This window comes from Nyctibius grandis, chromosome 2 (assembly GCF_013368605.1).
Source record: "Nyctibius grandis isolate bNycGra1 chromosome 2, bNycGra1.pri, whole genome shotgun sequence".
In the NCBI taxonomy this organism is placed as follows: domain Eukaryota; kingdom Metazoa; phylum Chordata; class Aves; order Nyctibiiformes; family Nyctibiidae; genus Nyctibius; species Nyctibius grandis.
The window spans coordinates 43,924,734-43,944,783 of record NC_090659.1 but is presented as its reverse complement, the minus strand read 5'-3'; the positions used below and the strand labels follow the sequence as shown (position 1 = coordinate 43,944,783).

At 41.5% G+C, this 20,050-nt stretch overlaps 1 protein-coding gene across 5 annotated transcripts in view; it reads left to right on the top strand.

Moving 5' to 3' along the window:
* Positions 1-19,201, top strand: part of STS (steroid sulfatase) — a 121,420-nt gene extending 102,219 nt beyond the window's left edge. For all 5 annotated transcript variants that reach the window (XM_068419627.1, XM_068419636.1, XM_068419609.1 and 2 more), the window contains one exon: positions 16,109-19,201. In XM_068419627.1, coding sequence (XP_068275728.1) covers positions 16,109-16,491 — 383 coding nt within the window. In that variant the 3' untranslated portion in view covers positions 16,492-19,201. The remainder of the gene's footprint in view (positions 1-16,108) is intronic.
* Positions 19,202-20,050: the final 849 nt, after the last annotated feature.

Genomic DNA, 20,050 nt, shown 5'->3' with positions numbered 1-20,050 from the left:
ATCTGCCGTCCGTTTAACTGCCCGCTCAGCCTTAAACGGTGACAAATGGGAATCCTGGTCCATGGGCAGGGTACATGGATGGGGGTCCACCCTAGGACTGGGCAGGGCCAGTGAGGCTCTTTAGTGCCCTCAAGGCTTGTGACACCTCAGATTTTTAGCAAATTCTGAGGATGGTGATGACAACACTTAGAGGTCTACAGTGTAAACACCTATGGCTGAGCTAACCTGAGCTAATCAGTCTCATCAAAAGAGAAACAAGCAGAATTCTTCTCAACCGAAACAACCCTGAATAGACTTCTGACAAAGGTAAGAAGCAGATCAGTATAGGCTGGTAAATAGCTTACATAAAGACCTCCACATTGGGGTGATCCTAAATTAGGTGAGGTGACCAAATTGTCAAATTGCATACTAAGTAGCAACATAGCGATGAGCAATAAATCCTACTCAGTACCTTGAATTTAAAATTAAAATTATTATCCATGCATCAGTGTTGTGAAAGAACTGACAAGAATGGTCAGAAAAGAAAAACATGGATGAGGTACAGACCCTGATTTGAGTTACACTGGCATAAAGTTCTTTAAAATCTAATTAAGAAAGTGCCACTTGCTTCACTTGTTCAATTTTCCTTTTAACACAAGATTAAAACAGTCATTTACCTTGTCTGTTATCTATCAGGTAAGTGTTGTTGGTGATTGGGGCAGCTCTTAATGTGGAGGTATAGATGTCCTTCCCCAAAATCACTTTCTTCATTACGTCTCATTAAACCTCGTTCCTTGCCACCAGCCTTTGTCTTAATAGCAACAGGCGGTGGCAATGTAGTCTATCAGAGAAATTGTACAGAAATTGTGACAGTAAGTAACAAGTATCCATGGATACATAGACATATTTTCTACTGATTTTTACACATTTGCATGTTATAGTCTACAGCAAAGCTTTTTCTTGAGATTTCCTCAACAGTTGAAGGCAAGTGCTGCAGACCACTTTTCTGATTTGGAGGGTCACCATGCATGAAAAACACTGAAGTGTCAGCATGATGTGGAATTATGTCTGTTCTCCACTCGTTCATCTACACAATCCCATGAAAAACTTAAATAGCATCAGGTATCTAACTCAGAATATGTAGCTCATGGGAGAAAATTCACTTTTCCTTCAGTAATATCTTGTGAGTCTTCAGGTTACTTACATCACATTTTTGCTGGACAAAGAGCAGCCCCTTTCTCCCCTCTGAACTATGTCCTTTTACCCTGTTTTCATCCATTTCCCATCTGTTTATTCACCTTTCCCTCCCCATTTCTGAGCTTCTGTTCTCACTGATAGTGAAACTCCTTTTGACCCTCTTAATTGATCAAACCCTTGTGTGTCTTTCCCTTCTGCAGCTGCAGAAGCTGTAACAAACTCTGACCCTCATAAGGGTTTCCCTGTCATTTGTCTTTTCTGTTTTTCAGTCTCACAATTTCCTTTACTTCCACTGCTCTCTCTAGAGAAGTCTCTTATCTTACAAGTGTTTTTTTGGTTTTCGTTTTTTTTTTTTTTTAAGTACTTTTTGGCTTTTCTCTACTCCTGGTTTTCTTCTGATTAACAAGAAGACATACCATTTTGCACTATATCAAACATCTTTGTCACTTATTACTGTTTCTTGATGAAGTCCATTACGATCTTTTAATCTACATGATTATTGAAGATATTTTGTTTCCCCTGCTTCCTAACTTGCTTTGTGAGCATCATCTTCACTCTTCATTTGCCCCCTTGTGGTTTTTTTTCTCTCCTTCTGCCTGATCTTGCCCATTTCGTGGAGGTATCCCAAGAGGTCTCCCAAATCCCTAGTTTGTGTTCAGTGTTTAAACCACAACAGCTGGAGGAAGCACAACAAGCATCAAGTGTCATTTACATAAACTATCTCATTAAGTATTTTAATTTGCTATCTTGATCCTCATATCAGAGCAGCTGCAGCTGAATTTGGGTGACACAGTATGGGCATATTATTTGGTAAGTGTGAAATAATGTAACTGCTGAAGGGGAGAAGAGCATTTCCAGCTTGAACAGACACCACAGAAGTGTTTATATCAAGCTCAAGAAAATTGACCTAATCAACTGATACACATTTCTGCTAACAATATTTTAGGTAGGAAAGTGTTTCTCCTGACAAGCATGACAAATACTGTTACAGTATTTTCTTGCCTTTGCTCTGCACTGTGACAGTGGCAGCAGAGTTATTGTTAGGCTCAGGCAGAGCTATTTATACGCTGGGACTTGCAGTGCTCCACTCCCTACCAGGGTTCCCCTACCCCCTACTTATTCTGGGAGATAGAGACAAATAAAGGGAAAAAAATAATTAAATCCTGACTTTTTTTTAAAAAAAATGTTTATCTTATTCCTAATCATAGTAAGAACATAAACCCAACTTCCTAGTCCAATTGGTTAAATTGAAATGGAGACCTTCTCTTCTTTTTTTTTCTGTGGGGTTTTTTTTTTTTTTTTTCTTATTTGCACTTCCCTTTCTCCTGGTTTAGATTGCAGACTAAAAGGCAGGAATGGCTGCAGCATGGAGGGGACAAGCCAGACCTCCTGTACACCAATCCAGTGAAACATTCCTTATTAAAAAAAACCAAAAAAAAACAAAATTCCCCAAACAAACAAACAAATGAACAAAACCCCCAGAAAACATTGATTATTTGAATTTCTTTATTCATGACTGAACAGAGTTTAGTAGCCAAAAATGATTTTGTATTAATTGAGTAACAGACCTGAAGCAACCTTTCATCAAAACAATTCTGGTCTCTCCATTTAAGTCCTATATAAGGAACAGTTAAAATGTATTCATGTCATCTGCAACCCCAGGAGATCCTTCTCTATTCTTGTTTTCAGTAGGAAGGAGATTTTAGCAGATTATAGCACTTCAAAAGGGTAAAGCCTACTTTTCACTATGCCACACACATGCATTCCTTAAAGCTGGAAATTAGGAGGAAAGAGTAAAGGTCCTTTCCCTTATCCATCACTTACTGTTATCTGGAGAATAGCTGAAGATCTCTGCATCCATATTGCATATCAAGGCAAGAAACTATTCCCATTGCTTTCCTAAAACTTAAGCATTTGTCCTGACTGGAGCACCGTGAAATGAAGTTTGGTTTTTGCGTAGAGGTCCAAACTGGCAGGCTGCTGGATTTCTCTGAAATACTTTAACCTAGAACAGGTCCATGTGAAAACAGAAAATAGACTTCTAGAGATTTTCTTATGAATAAATTTAATTAAGAGTCCCTGCTGATCATCTTTAAGAGAACATCCTGTGATGTGTCCTTTTGTTGTTTAGGTTTAATTGAGGATTTTGAGGGATTTTTGCATTGTTTGAACATACACTCATTAGTCACATTCAGTAAACTTCTACTTTCCGTTTCCTCAAATGTATTTGTTCCAAATGATAGGCTCATAAGAACCTTAATGAAAAAGGTTTGAAATTTTCTATGCCCCGCAAGACTCAATTTCCAGCTGAAATACTGGATATTAGCACACCCCCAAACTATCATTTTTTGTAGTTCTAATTGGCTTAATACCTGCACAGTTCTTCCAAGTTTTCTTTCTAATAAAAACAAAGGACACAAATTCCTACTTACTTTCAGCTGTTCACCCCAAAGTTTAACACCATTTGTAATGTTTTGCTTGTCTCAGATTCTGGCAAAGACATGCTTTTTCTAACAGTGGCACAAAAACTATTGTCATATATTTCAGACGCTAATCTACACATACTATAGTCTTTACAATAAAAACAAAATTCAATCGTGTAAGGAAGCATAACTCACCTTTTTCCTCAAATTTTAAAATAAACCAAATGAATACTCAGTATTCTTTGACAGTGCATAAAATTCCAGGCTCCTGCTTTTATAAAATTTCTACTTTTCACTTTTAAAGTAACTTTGCATAGTTATTTCTTTGTTTGCAGTTGTTCTTCCTGCTATTTAAAGGTTAAACACACTATCAATTTTCAGATTAATGATTTGGAATACTTCATTAGCATTCTGTGTGTCAAAGGTTTTTTGGACATCCAAATTTTGAAAAATGTCTGGAGAAAGTAATTTGAATGAAGAATTCACGAAAATAATTCTTTGTCAGCTGCTACCAGTCAGCAGGTAATCTTGACTTTTGAACAGAATTCAGTGGAAGCTTCTTGTACCACAGCACTTACTCCAGATAATGAGCTTAGTTATGAGATTTCTGTCTTGACTTGAGCAGCCTGAGCGTGGTTTCACTATGATGTCTTATATTTTTCCTCCAGCAGTTGTTCAGTATGATTATTAGATATCCACCAATGTGCAATTCTTTCTGTTTTAGAGGATACTTAATACTGCAGTTTCTGTCAAGATTTTAAAATCACTGCTACTACTGTTTTTTTACCTCAAATACTGTATGTTCTGGACAGCGCTTTATGCAAGCCTCTTCCAGCACAAACTGATTCTCAGAAACTAGCACTATGTCTTTGGATGTCACTCAGTTATTCTCTACCTACACTGGGACATAATGTGCTGTCTTTTGACTGATGTAACAACATAACATTGTAAGATACCCAGATGCTTGAAACAAGTATCTAAAAAATTACAGATTTTAACTAAAAGAATAATAAAGTTACAAATTTTTAAACTCAAATAGCAGATTTTTATTAGCTGTTTAAGGAATGCACATAGTAATAAAAATAATACATATATTTTCTGTATAGTAACCAAATAGTATTCTCTATGTGCTATATATAATTCTAAAAGAATTTAGCAACTGAAACCTTTTCTAAATTGTTACATTATTGAAGAGCTGAGTATATACACATACGTGATATCTACTTTATATAAGATTAGCAGAGAACCTAACAATTCTAAATCATTCTAAAGATATAGGAAGTGGGAAGAAAGGATAGAATCTAACACTAACAACAGTTAGCTGAAGAATGTAATTTTCAATTGAGTTGCAGCTTTCATCTGCTACTGTGTAGAAACGTTGAAGAGCTGGTGTGAGTTAGAGCGTGGGAGCTGACAATGGCTGCAGAGCACACTTGAGATTCAGGAAAAGTCCGTGGGCAATTTACATTGGTATGCTATGCCCAAAGGGTTATGCTCAAAGGCATCTGAAGTCAAGGAGAGACCAGGACCCCAATTTACAGTGAAGAACAGACTTGTTTAACTTGTTCTTCTACAGAAAGAAGAACAAAGTAATATAAACAAAGGAGATGGCAGTAGCAGCAAACCTATAAAACTGCTGTCGTAGATTAAATGCAGTAAAAATGAGGTCGAGCCAATAACACAGCAATAGCTTCTACTCACTTCAAGAACTGCTGATCAGAAAACACCATTTAACCATCAGTGATTAGGAACAGTGCTATTATAACAGAAATGACATCCATATCCAGTGTGTCACTTCGTCTTGGAAATATTAATATATCTTACTGAGAGACTTTTATTTAATCTCATGGCTGCTACCTGTCTGTTGGAGCTACAGTTGTCTGCATGAGTACGAGAGGATAAATAGATGTGTGAAGGATAATAAAACAGAAAAGGACTCTGTTAAGGAGATCGAACTGTGAACAATTATGTTCATAGCAGGTTTGCTTGAACTGATTGCAATCTATTTTAATTTGAGACTATTTATATGTACAACTTCTGTAGGGTTTTTTTGTTAACGTGTGAAGGAAAGAGGTATTCTGAGAGCTGAATAGGTGAAATTGTTGGACAATTTGGAGAGCTGGAAAATTGCAGGAAAAATGAATGCTAAATAAAGTGGCTGTGAAGCATTGGGACAGGATCTTGAAGGGTGCTGCAGGCTTAGAGCTTGCCTGCTGTTTTAGAAGGGACGTGATATACTTGACTGAGGGAGCCCTGACAATTTTGCTACTAACTTCACTGAGGAAGAGACATATAGTTATCTTTTTATATAAAGAGATTTTACTATCCAGATGCTTTGCAGAACAAAGGTATCGTTAATTACTGAGAGATTAATTTGATCCTTGTAGTTAACCCTCTGACAAAATGAGATTTTATATCAGCTGAGAGAGACTGGGAGAGTGAAGGAGGGGAAAACGGGGGCGCGCTCGCAGGTGTTGGGCGACGGTCCAGAGTAACGACACAATCTCAATGTGAGTATGGAAGTTCTCCGTTTATTCACAAAGCACGCAGCGAATATATAGGTGGTAATCTGAGTACATGCTAATCACGCGTCCCGATCGCACTTGTGATTGGTCTATAGATTTACATACTCAGAGCCGTGACCGTCCCCCCCGCTGAAGCAGGCGCCGCAGAGCCCCCCGCCCTGCACCGCTCAAGGGGAGTCCAAGGTCGCTAGCTCTGGACTTAACCCTTGCTCAAAGCCTGGGTTGCTCAGACTGCTCAGTGGCACAAGATCGTGCCCCTTCTCACTTAACCAAACCTCTACAATTCCCCCTTCTTGTTTGTGAGCAAGCCAGGCCTGATTTACAAGTTTCATTAAAGCTTTCTGCAGGCAAGAAAATAGACATGGTAACACTAACAAGATAACTGCAATCACAAAAACTCCCGTAAGAACCATTTTTACCAGTTCCATCACCCATCCGCCAATTCCCAGGTCTCCAAGCCAGTCATCCAGGAATCCATGGTGTTCATGTAACCAGTTTGTGGATTTTATCAAATCCTGGACCTGCTTATGAATAGACTGAGAAGAATCGTTTAAATCCATACAACACATCCCATCAAAATCTTGGCACCCATGTCCATGCATAAGCAAAAAAAACTATAGCAGCTCTACTTTGCAAAGTTGCATGCCTAACACTGTCTACATCATTTGCTAAAGCTTCTAATACCCGGGATGTTTTATTGACCCTTTTTCCACTCCGGCAGGCCAACCTTCGTATCTGCGAGATTGCATGTGCCGAAGCAACCCCGGGGGCAAAGATAAATGCGAAGATTGTCTCAGGTTTTGACCATAGTTCTACCTCATCCTCACACTCCTCATCAAATGCGACATGCCCCGTCACCAATAATTGGCTCATTCATGGGCAGTCATCTACATCTGTCGCGTTTCCTCGCCCCTCCGATTTCCCGGGGAGGTGTGGTTTTACTGATCGGCTCGGCACCCAAAGTGGTCCCTGGTCGGTGGCCACGCACATATATCCCCGGCCACTAAGGATCACTGGCACCGGTCCTTTCCACTCCCCTGTAGCAGGTTCCCGATAAATCACCTGTAACTGAGGTATAATGGTGTTATTATTAAATTTCAACTGCTGGTGATGTACTACAACCGGTGGTTCTTCTCGGTCCCCTGTCAAACACAGAAAATTCAGAGTAAACAACACTTTATGCAACCACGATGTTGGATCAGTATCTGCTTCCTTCTGTCTCCTCAAATATTCCTTTAAGGTTCTATGGGTACGTTCGATGATCCCTTGACCTGTCGGGGAGTGTGGTATACCAGTAACATGTTTCACTCCCCAGCGTGTCAAAAATACACGAAACTTTTGGCTGGTGTATGTTGGTCCATTATCTGTTTTGATCTGTTCTGGCACCCCCATAACGGCAAAACACGCCAACAAATGTTTACAAACCTGTTGCGCCTTTTCTCCAGACATTGCGGATGCCCAGATTAACTTTGAAAAAGTATCTACTGTGACATGTACATATTTTTGTCTCCCAAACTCTGGAATATGTGTTACATCCATCTGCCATAGCTCAAGTGCTGCCAAACCCTTCGGGTTTACACCAATACCAATGCCTGGTCCCTGAGCCCCACACCTCGGACATGCTTGAACAATAGATTTTGCCTCATTTTCTGTTATTCCAAATTGTCTCTGTATTTCTTTTGCATTTTGATGGAAATGCTCGTGGCTTTGTCTGGCTTGTTGAAATTTGTCTAAAGGAGGAATATGGCAAGCAGGACTAACCAGAGAGTCTGCCACCTGATTGCCCTTCCCCAAACCAAGATTCCATTGATGACTCCGTACATGTATTATGCAACAAGGCGCACTGCGTTGTCGCATAATAGACCGTAATTGCAAGAATAACTGCCCAAGGCAGGGATTTTGTGTGTCTCAGAGCAATGCCTCCTCCAAGCGTGGAATGACACCTGCTACGTACATAGAATCTGTGACTATATTTATAGCCCCATCCAGCCAATTTGTCAAGGCCCAGCCTACGGCAGATAGTTCCAGAGTCTGTAAGGTATCATCGGTCTGACCATACAGCATGTGGTGTACCCAATCCCCTTTTTCCTGCCACACGCACACTGCTTTGCGCTGTTTCTTTCCCGCATCTGTATAGACTGTTAACCCTTCCACTATTGGTGTTTTCTGTACTTTAGATTTTTCTGTCCATTGATTTTTCTGTCATATATGCCATAATTTGCCTTTCGGTTGCTGTGAATGGACTCTTCCTTCGTACCCCAAAAACGCCTCCTGAATGGGTCGAGAATTGCGGAACCACCATTCTAGGTCTGCAGCATTAACAGGAATACTAATATCCGCTGGATCCAGTCCCGTTAATTCTATAATCCTAGATCTACCCTTTCTCACTAGTTCCCCTATGGCTTCTGGTCTAGTCTGTATGCTTGTCTTTGGTTGTACACTAAGGAATACCCATTCCAACACCCAAAAAGCTTCATCTTTATCGTGGCATTTGTAGTGGCATTGGTTGTAGCCCTGGGGGAGTTCCCCCTTTTTGTTTTGCCACTGACAAATGACACCACAAACCATATTTTCACTGTTAATTACAAGCAGAGACACAGGTAGTTCACGAATGCGTCGCGATGACCATGCAGTTTGTAATTTGACGATGATTGACCGCAATGCGCTTTGTTGAGTCTCAGACAGCTGTATGGTGTCAGCAGGGTGTGATCGTCGCAGCAGTTCGGTGAGGGGGGCGATCTCGGTATTCGAGATACTGACACAGTTACGGACCCACTGAATATCTCCGAGAAGTGTTTGTACATCCTTCAGGTTCTTCAAATCTGTATGTAGTTCCACCTTTTGAGGTTGGATTTGAGCATCCAAAATTGTCCATCCTAAGTATTTCCAGGGATCAGTTCATTGAATCTTTTCTGGTGCAGTCACGAGACCTTTCTCCGCCAACGTTGTTGTTAGTTTGTGGAGACTTTCTTCTGAAAAAGGATCGGCATGGCATAACAAAATATCATCCATATAGTGATAGATGATAGTCTGTGGCCATAGCTGGCGCAATGGTTTCAGCGCCCATGCTACATAGAGATGACATAACGTAGGTGAATTTTTCGTGCCCTGCGGTAGAACTACCCATTCATACCTCTGAGCTGGTTCCGCTTTGTTGATAACAGGAACAGAAAAGGCAAACCTCATGGTGTCCTGAGGATGTAAAGATATGGTGAAAAAACAGTCCTTCAAGTCTACAATCAATATATGCCATCCTGCTGGTAACAAGTTAGGTGACAGAATACCTGGTTGCAATGCTCCCATTGCTTGCATTTGCTCATTAATTTTCCGTAAATCATGTAATAATCTCCATTTTCCACTTTTCTTAGGGATGACAAAAATGGGTGTATTCCAAGGACTAACTGAGGGTTCGATATGTCCTGCTTTTAACTGTTCCTCTACTAGTCCCTTAGTAATCTGCAGTCGCTCTTCAGTCATAGGCCACTAGTCAACCCACACAGGCTCATCTGATTGATATCCAAGTCAAAGGTGGATTGGGCGACTGCTCTCCAGCGGCCATTATCAAAAATGAGTGGTTGTAAGAACTGCACCAATCTGACTTAAGACATCTCGCCCTACGGGTGCTTCCAAAACCCCAGGTAAGGACAAGACATAAACTTTCAAAGTTACACACTGTCCCTCTGGAAAGTGTAAGGTCACAGGGTGATGACTAACAGCTGTCACAGAATTTCCGCCAATGCCAGCAATATGTGAATCAGGTGTTTCTAGTGTCCAATTCCTTGGCCAGACGCGTCGACTGACAATGGTGACGTCGGCACCTGTATCCAGCAAGGCCTGTACCTTTATATGAGTGTTGTTCTGAGACATTGTGATTGACATATTTGGTCTGTCATCCATTCTCATGGTAAAACATAGCGCTGGTCCTGTGGAGCCAAATCCACGATCTCCACGGTAGGTAGTCGTATTAGCACCTTGTTGATAGGCAGAAAGGGGGATTATTTGTCCAATTCGACTACCTTTTGGTACAAACATAGGTGGATTAAGTGTATACATCATAATATATACGATCCCGGTATAGTCTGCATCTATGACTCCTGGAAGTATTACAAGTCCTTTTATACCAGCAGAAGATCGTCCTAACAAAAGTCCTCCCATGGGATCGAAATCCCCGCTTAGCGGACCCTGCACATTAGTAGGGACCTTCTGTACTTCTTGACTCCGCAAGGTGACATCTACTGTGATTTCCACGTCGAACCCCAGGCTTCCTCGGGTTGGTGGTTGGTGTTGTTGTAAAAAGCCTTTGGTTCGTACGATGGGTTGACTTGTCTCCTCACGCGGCCCCTCTCCGCGCTCCTTCGGAAGTTTCCCTGACACACCGTAGTTGTATGACTATTCTTCTGGCAGGTATCACACCAGACAGCAGCTCGGCAATCTTTTCTGACATGTCCGTTCTCTCCACATCGATAGCAATTTCCTTGAAAGGATTGTCCCGCTCGTGTTGGTCGTCGTGTCCCTCTTTGTTGTACCAGCGCTGCCAAGGGTTGAATCACTTCCTTAACGGCACTTTGTACAGCAGCAGCAATGGTATTGCTAGCTCTTTGCACGTCAGCACGTTCGACTCACTTCGCCATTTCCTCCACTCCCGCACCTTTAGGTAAGCTAGCGAGCAACTGTTTAGTTTGTTTGTTTGCGTTATGAAAGGCCAAAATCTTTAACATCTGCTGCCTGTTATCATCATCAAGATCAGGATGATTCATTACGGCTTCCCATAGTCTATTAATAAAGTTCTCATATTTCTCCGTAGCTCCTTGAACCACTGATCCGAATGACGGGATCGCGGAGCCAGGCAAGGCTTGGAATGCTTCAAATGCAAGCTGTGCAGATTTTTGTAGGACTAATGCCGGTAACTGTAACTGCTTGCACCGTAGAATAAACTCCTTGTCCTGTGAGAATGTCCATAGTAATTCCATGTAAAGGATCATTTGGATTGTTCATTCTTTGCGCAGCTTCATTGGCTGCTCGTTGTGCCCATTCTGAACCCCACAAAAGGAATTGAGTAGGTGTCAGCAACAGTTTCATTAAATTCCGGGAGTCATGCGTGCATAAGAGATCAGCAGAAATAATCCAGGAGACTATATTCCTCGTAGAGTCTGATTTTACTCCATACTGTGTAACTGCAGCTTTTGCTTGTTGAAGAATTTTCCAATCATGTGGTTCCCACGTAGCTACTCCATTCTGTTGTAGCACTGGAAAAGCTCCCACTCCACCGAGATCCGCAGCAGCACTCCAGTGTCCTTCTAATATGGCATCACGAATCACCCCACTCCACCTCGGTGCCCTAGGTGCAGGTGGAAGCGGAGCATCCCTGCAGTTGTCTCTGTTTTGTAATCCAGGAGCGAATGCTCTTGACTGTAGACGCTGTACCTTTAAATCCTTTAATTCCCACAAGACCTGCTGTAAAAGGCCGGTGGGGTCCGTTTCCGGGTTCCCACGGTCAGGTGGGGTAGATGACGTCGATCTTGACAGACAGGGCGAAGGCGGAAGGGGCGGGTACTCCGGCAGCACCGAGGGGAGGGGCCAGCCCCCCTCTCCGCCCGCCAGCTGGGCAGGGTCGGGAGGAGCTGACCACTCCTCCTCCTCCTCCTCTTTCGCCTTCCACTCCCTTTGCTGCGTGACTCTCCGCGAGCCATGTTCCTCTTTGTTTGTAACTTCCTCCTTTAAATTCTTGCTGCGCCATTGCTCCCGAGAGGCGGCTGCCTCCACTACCGCGCGTGCCTCAGCTACAGATGGTTGTATCGGCGTCGACATGCCCTTAACTGCCGGTAATCCGAAGAAACGAGACAGAGCCCCAGAAGTTTTTTCCTTTTTAGCGGGGAGGGGTGGACTCCGGTGCCGCCCGCATCTGAGCAGCCGCGCGGGTGACCTCTCTTTCTGCCCTCATAGTTTTTAAAGTCTCTATCACGTTTTGCCAAAGTCCACACACCTCCTTAATTTCTTTTTCCTCGGGGTCCCTCTCAACAGTCTTTTCCCGCATAGTGTCTCCCATTTCTCTCCATTCCTCCACGGAAAATATAAGTGCTGTGTCTTTAAAATGTCCCCAGCGCTGGCCCAACTTTATCAGCTTAGTTAGCTGTTTCTCCGCTGTCTCGCTCCCTCTCTTAGAGAGGATACTTACGAGTAACGCGGCTGCAGCCTCTGTCTCCATGGCTGCCCTTTTTTACTCTGGGAGCTGAGTGGCCAACTCTTCCAGTGTCTGCTCTGCCTTATTTGACCCAAGCAGCACCAACCAGTGTCTGCTCTGCCTTATCTGACCCAAGCAGCACCACTCCCAGCCGTCCTTTTCCCAACACCTCCTGATCGCTGCTTACCGCAGTCTCGGAAAGAGCACGCCGAAGGGAACCATCCTCTGCTACCAGTTGAACAAGGGGAAAAAGGGGGCGCGCTCGCAGGTGTTGGGCGACGGTCCAGAGTAACGACACAATCTCAATGTGAGTATGGAAGTTCTCCGTTTATTCACAAAGCACGCAGCGAATATATAGGTGGTAATCTGAGTACATGCTAATCACGCGTCCCGATCGCACTTGTGATTGGTCTATAGATTTACATACTCAGAGCCGTGACCGCCCCCCCGCTGAAGCAGACGCCGCAGAGCCCCCCGCCCTGCACCGCTCAAGGGGAGTCCAAGGTCGCTAGCTCTGGGCTTAACCCTTGCTCAAAGCCTGGGTTGCTCAGACTGCTCAGTGGCACAAGATCGTGCCCCTTCTCACTTAACCAAACCGCTACAGGAGAGAGCTCTCTCTTTTTAATATCGACCCTTTTACAGTTCATCAGCTTTACAAATTAGAGTCTGACAGCTCTTTATGTCTCCTAGTATATTATACTGGCTGCTCTACAGACACAGACACAGACACTGACAGATATGCTTTAGTTTTTATAATGCTTTTCGGCTGTTAAAGTCTGCACTGCTGTTCCTCCAGCACCACATGAAGATCCAGATCCTTGCTGAAACATCGCTGCAGTGCAACAGATGAACATTGCACAATAACGGACTTTGCTCTCTCAGAATTCAGTGTTTTGTGTAGTATGATCATGACATTACATAGCTGCATAGCTGATAAACTAGCATCAACTCTTCAAACACTAGCAATATGATTCAGACATGATGTGATGTCACACATGCTCTGTCCCCAACCCCACGCATGATTGTGCAACATGCCATATGCTCTGTATATAGCCAAACCTGAACAATTCTTTATTCTGTGGGGGAAAACAGTCATGGTACAACTTCCTTATTTCTTTCTTTTACCCATGTCTTACCTATATGAGCTTCTTGTACCGAATTGCATTAGCTCAGAATCCCAAACTTCATATTGCTGTCTGTAAGCCCTTGAACTGGTCTGGTGCTACAGTGCCCAACAACAAAAAAGTTGGCTGAAAATTTATTTTCAATGTAAGTCAGCACAAGTGTACCCTCAAAGATAGATGTGTGGTAAGACAGCCTGGCCACAAAATTCTCATGTGTGTGGCCTTACTGGAATTTCTTTTAGTTGACATTTTAATAGCTATATAATTTTTTTTTCTGCTCTTCTTCTATCAATGTGTTATAGTACCCTGAATCAAATTCTCAGGTGAGGCAAATGTTGCATGGTCTACAAAGACACACAGTGCGCTGATTAATAAAGCCCTTTGGCTTTTTCTGTTCTTCATTGTCCATCTTGCCAATTAAGCACTTTTAAAGAGCCTGAAAGAATGCTTAGTATAGAATCACATACCTTCGCAGAATGTAAATTCGAAATCTCAGTAAATGCAGGCATATTTCTACTCTGGGAAATGCTCCATGCATAAGTTCAAAGAAATTTAAGGGGAATTGTTGGATTTTTTTTGTTTATTTTAATTATGAGAAAACAGCAAAGAATTCAATTATCAAACCAACCTTTCAAAATGTTATTGGAAAGGTAGATGAAGGAATGCTACCTTCCCTTCCCTTCCCTTCCCTTCCCTTCCCTTCCCTTCCCTTCCCTTCCCTTCCCTTCCCTTCCCTTCCCTTCCCTTCCCTTCCCTTCCCTTCCCTTCCCTTCCCTTCCCTTCCCTTCCCTTCCCTTCTCTTCCCTTCTCTTCTTTTCCTTTTTCCCAAGTAAGACTGTGCCATTTCTGCTGTCACAGCCGGAGCCTTTTAAAGCCTACCACATCCTATTGTTTGTGCCAGCAAGTCACTCTCAGCCTTTAAAGCTCTTTCCCCTTTGCTGACTTCCTAGCAGCGTTCAGAGGGTTCTCCCAGTCTAATGTGTATAATAACCGTCACTGCTCCGACCCTGATTTAAGTGCAGACTAAGAGAACTGTAAGTCTCCAGGCTCTGTCATTGAATTGGTCCCTAAAGGTAAATTCTCGTGCAATGTGAAAAATGCTGTGGGGTAGAAGAAGCTGTAAAGAATCTTAAGGTCACCTATTGTCCTTTAAATTCATGCTATAGACTAGAACTGCAGCCTGTGACTCTTTAGTCAGCTGTAACATTTCTTTCTTTAAACCTGTTTTTATCTTTAAAAATTGAGTGTGATGTAGTTACAGTATGGCATGTACCAGTTCATCTCTGCCCTTCCACATTTTCCTAGTGCTTTCCATTCTGTTGAATTGATGAATTGATTAATGAATATTAACCACTGTAGCACACATAAATCTGTGACAATCTGTTACTAGATTAACAAGCTTTCTGTGAACTTAACAAAATTCAACAAAATGCCAAAAAAGTTTTTCCCCCAGTATTTAAAAAAAAATGAGGAGATACAAAAAGTGTTTTTCACAATAAGGTGCTGAGGAGTGTAAATTACTGATGAATATGTATTTCTGATGTCTGTATACACTCAAGTGGGTAGGTAGTCTGACATGATAGACCTCAGCTGTTTAGTATCCTGCTTTTATTAAGAGTAAAGTACAGATTATGACTCTAATTATTCTCTGGTCCATTTCTGGAGAGCTGTATGCTTCTCTGGCTGTGGGAGGACAGTGTGCTTCCCTGGAAGTGCCTGTCTGTTCCTGCCTTCCCTGTCTGTTCTGTGATACTTGAGGAAAATAGTGGCCATTTTTTGTTTACTTCTGGTTAAGTATTTTCAGATTCTCTAGTGTACCTTCTGTTCAAGAGTGCTTCTTGAAGGAACCAGCTGATATCTGCTTATTCTCAATCCAGGAGATAATTAGTATTTTTAAAAAGTGAAAATGCTGACTGAAGTTACACTAGTGCAGGCAGCTCAGTTTCTATGCACAGCAAATTAAGCTGAGAGAGAATGACCAATCTATAACTTAAGAACTTTGGTTCCCTTTTTACAAAGCAGAATGTCACCTAAAAATTGCACTACCGTAACAGTTATTTGTTTTTGGAAAAAACATCTAGAGGCCTAAGACAGGAATTTAGTATCCATTATACCTTTTCATGTCATCACATGTAATAAAATGAGAAACTCTGTCTCCGGGTGTTTGCAATGAAAGCATGTGGCAGAGGGCAATGGGTTAATACAACAGAGAGAGGAAGAGAGAAAAAGGTAAAAATGAAATTATGTTGATTAGCAAAATGGAAAGCAGACATGGCCGTACAGTGTCTGGATATGGTCAAGGTGCAAAAGTACATTTTAATAAGTCTTGAAGAAGACAGTGCAACGGCTTAGTAAATATTTATGCCAATCTTCTTAGCACTGTTCATGTGAAAACGCAAACTTCTTTTAAGTCTTCTATGATTTAGTTAATCAGAATTCTTCCAAGGGAATGAAATGATCATAATTACTTCATAAATATCTGTAGCATGAAAATTGCCATGTTTTGCTTTTTTTTGTTTTGCTCAATTTTGTTTTCTCTGTCAGTGTATAGCAGTTCCTGTACAGAGTAAGGTTGTACCAAAAGACTGATTTCCCATGGTGTAAATTAGAGCTTCATAAGACTAGGGGACTTTTAGTTTGTCATTTTATCACCAGCTATTTTGTATCTGTAAATTGCAGGTGAATCTGTCTGGAAAGTCTTCTTCTTCACTCCAAACTTCAGTCCTGAAGGCTCCAATGGTTGCTATGATTCTCACGTTTGCTTCTGCCATGGAAGATTCATCACACGGCATGATCCCCCACTGCTCTTCGATCTTTCCAGAGACCCTGAAGAGAAAGTTCCACTGACTCCAGAAACGGAGAGCCGTTTCTACGAAATCCTCAGGGTCATACACCTAGCAGTAAACAACCACACCAGATCCCTGCATGCTGTCCCTAACCAGCTGTCATGGGACAATATTCTCTGGAAGCCGTGGCTCCAGCCTTGTTGCTCATCTCTCTTTCAGTCTTGCTACTGTGACTATGACTCAGAAAGGAGCCTGCTGGAGGTGCATTCAGGATAAACAAGATGCAATTACCTTTCAGAAACTGGAAAAAGAGAGTGTGGGTAGCTGATTTGAACCACTGCGGTACTAGCCTTCAGAAGGTTTTGTTATGTAGGAGGACCTGTCTTTAAATACATCATTGCAGTAGAAGAGAATTTCAGTCAGGAAAATGTGCCAAGAGAAGAAGGGCAAGACACACCTTTCCTGTCTTTATAATACAAGAATCAGTATGAAGAACATGTTGCCGTCCTCATCTACAAATGGGTAGGCTGTAGGCTAGACGAGATAATTTTCTAGATCTTCAGCTTCAGCTTTTTTCTTACACAGGAAGGAATTTACCTATAGCTTCTGTCAATTACAACCACTAAATGCACACTTTCCTATCCTTTTTGCTAAGTATTATCCACCATTAGTAGGACATAGCACAGAGTAATTCAAAATAGAGAGATAATAGTGGAGAGGTCCACCTGTGACTATAACTTGGTAACTGATAGATAGGTAAAGAGCAGACCTGTAACAGCATCTCTATCAACAAGCATCATGGATATGAAGTAATAAACAGATTGCCAACAACCTAACATTGCATGTGCCATAAAAATATAGAGAGCTATGTAGAAGACGACCTTGCGTCCACATTAAAATGCACTCCCTAGCTAGTGTTCTGTTGCATGGCAGCAGCCTTTGTTTCAAAAGTGTACGAGTCGTGTGCTTGAGTGTGTACCATAAGTCTCTCTCTATATATGCAAGCCAAATCCATAACCCCCCAAAACCCATCAAATCCTTCAGTCCCTGATATGGACACACACTTATGGTCATAGCCCAGTTGCTAAAATGAAAGATTTGGTCCATACATGATACCTGAGTTCCAAATTCACGTGATACTACAAAGATATCTTTCACTATTTCCCATACCTATTCTTCCATTGATGAATGTAGTGTGAACTGCAAATAAACAAAATTTGGTCTTTCTTTAAATATCTTTGCCATTGTTTAAGCTCTATGAAGGATCTAGCATTTTCTGAGAAGAAACTTGGGCTTGAGCACTTAAAGCCAAATATAACTGTCTCTGAGTTCTTAGCAAGGCCTTGGGAAATCTACAGTACTCCAGGGCTAATTTCTGTATCCATTTTTATCTGCATCTTATTCAGGCACATTTTCTTTCCATTCTATCAGCAGGCAAACTATTTTCTTTGACAGATTGTACCAGAGGAGAACATATCAGCAAAATACTGAAATGATTTGATATCTGATAATAGAAGATGACTTGCTCCTTATCAGAAAACACTAGTTAATTCCAACATTATATGTATTTAAATCTATTTGGTGGTATTAGCAAATCACTAATGCAAAAGTGATCTGTGATGATAGTAATGCAGTAGCTTCAGTCAGCCAACATTAAGGTTGTGACCTGGTTCTTGGGAGCTATTGAAGCCTGTCCTATAAAAATATATTGTTATATATGGTATATTTCTCTGTTTGTAAATCCTACACTTTATATGATTTTTCTGCCGCAGTTTCATTCAAAATTTCATTCTCAACAATACCCAGATGCCTGTCCTGGGAAATGTTGTACTCTTTTCTTGAAGTCCTATTTTTGGTGTTTCACCTTGTGTTCATGATTGTGTATCTTATGTATGTGCTCTGCAAGCTCTCTATGGGTAGCAAAGTCCTGTGTATTCTGATAAAGTTGGTCTGTTCAGCTTTTTCCCTGATAACCACTCAGGACTCTTTATATCGTACCTGGAAAGCTGTCAGATGACCATTCATGTGGCATAATTCCCTCTTTGATTTATTTAATCACTGAATGTACTACACAAACTTAGGAAGAAAGATACCTGCAGTCTGAATACAAGTACTCATCTGCAGTGATCAGTAGCTGCCTCTCGACATCATGGCAGGTTCTATACATCCCAAATTTTTGGTCCTCACCATGTGGCCCAAGAACTCCTTGCGGCACGGTGCTGGTGCCTGCATGCCTTGCCCTGCAGTGAGTGGGCAGCCTGGGCTGTGGCGAGGGTGCCAGCTGCCCCAGCTCTGAGTGCCATGGCGTGGGGGGATGCTCTCTCCAGCTTCCACAGCTCTGCTGCAGCTTACACAAAACTTTTCAAGCAAGTATTCCTGCTAAAGCATATGGGAGAAAATATGTTGTATGCTAGGTATACAGCAGTAACTCAGACAAAGTGTTTAGCATCATTGGATCTGTTTTGTTCCCACAGTTGCTGGACTGTGACTTTAACAGGGATCTTAATTTATATTCTCAAGGACATCCACATCTACTTCTTTTGATTGGGAAGATGCTATGTTGGCTATTATTTCTTTTCTTTCTGCAGGTGCAAGAATTGTTTGTTCTGTTAGGCACGGCAGCTGTTCTGTGATGCCTGACTGAGGTATCAACAATGATAATTTTTCTACTGCTCTCATTTCTTCTTGCCTGAACATGGCATTCCTTTCATACCGTCCTTGGCTTTTTGTGCCATCTCTCCATCTCCTTTCTTAAAACGTCCACACCCGTCAAATATTTTTCTACCTATTTCTTTGCCACTCAGTCCTCCCGTTTGCTTGTCATATTGATTATGATGACTATTTTGCCCTAATCAATCAAAAAATGGAAAGTCATCTTTGTGAAAAGATTTGACTTTTAGGGCTCCTTGACTCTGCTAACCTCCTACTTATTTAAGGTCTGGCAAGGATTAACTTTGCACTACAAAATCTAAGAAACTAAAACACACCCAAGACACCCTGAATAATAAAAGTTATTTGTTGTTTGTGACACAAGCTTCGTATTTTCCAAAATATAATTTAGTACAACATTTAGTATTTTGACTTAAGCAGTAAAACCTGAAATAAATTTTTCCAATTGCTCCTTCAAGAAAGATTCTATTAAGAATAGGGCAGTATTTTTCATACTCTATGTTAATACTATTTTAGTTAATGCCTAAAATAAACCTTCCCTGTATTGCAAATGTATACCTTTCAGTACTGTACCTTGTGTTCTGGAGATGGCATGTCAGATCATGGTAATTAAAGTAGTCTTGTTTATCTGCAAAATAAAATGAGAAGCACGATATACCATTTTTGTAATGGCACTGCCTGATCTAACAAGGAAAAGTTTTGTTTTTCACAACACATTATTGATGGGATATACGTGATTCACAATATGTTAATGAGGAAGGCTCAAGAAGAATGTGCTGTTCTGGTACTTTGAGACTGACTTTCAAGCTACCATTTACTGAGCATCTGTATTATAACATGGTGCCTGTTTGTAGAATATGTCAAGTTAAACTGGCAGTTAAGCTTCAGAGGGAAGTGTATTCCTCTGCAGTATTATTTAACAGTATCACATCCTGGTTTGTCACAAAGTCCCTGTATGGCCCAGAGCAAGTCATTTAACTCTTCTTCTCAATTCCTGCTGTGCACCCAAAGAAGGATAACAGTATTTCTCTAACTGTTGAACTGAAAGAACAAAAAATACGGAAAGTGGTAAGTTGGAAAAGGTGCACTTTCTAGTCAATAAGGCACTTTCTCTACAGAAGGTACAGTTTAGGAGCTGGAAAACTAGGATGCAGAAGATCCTCCT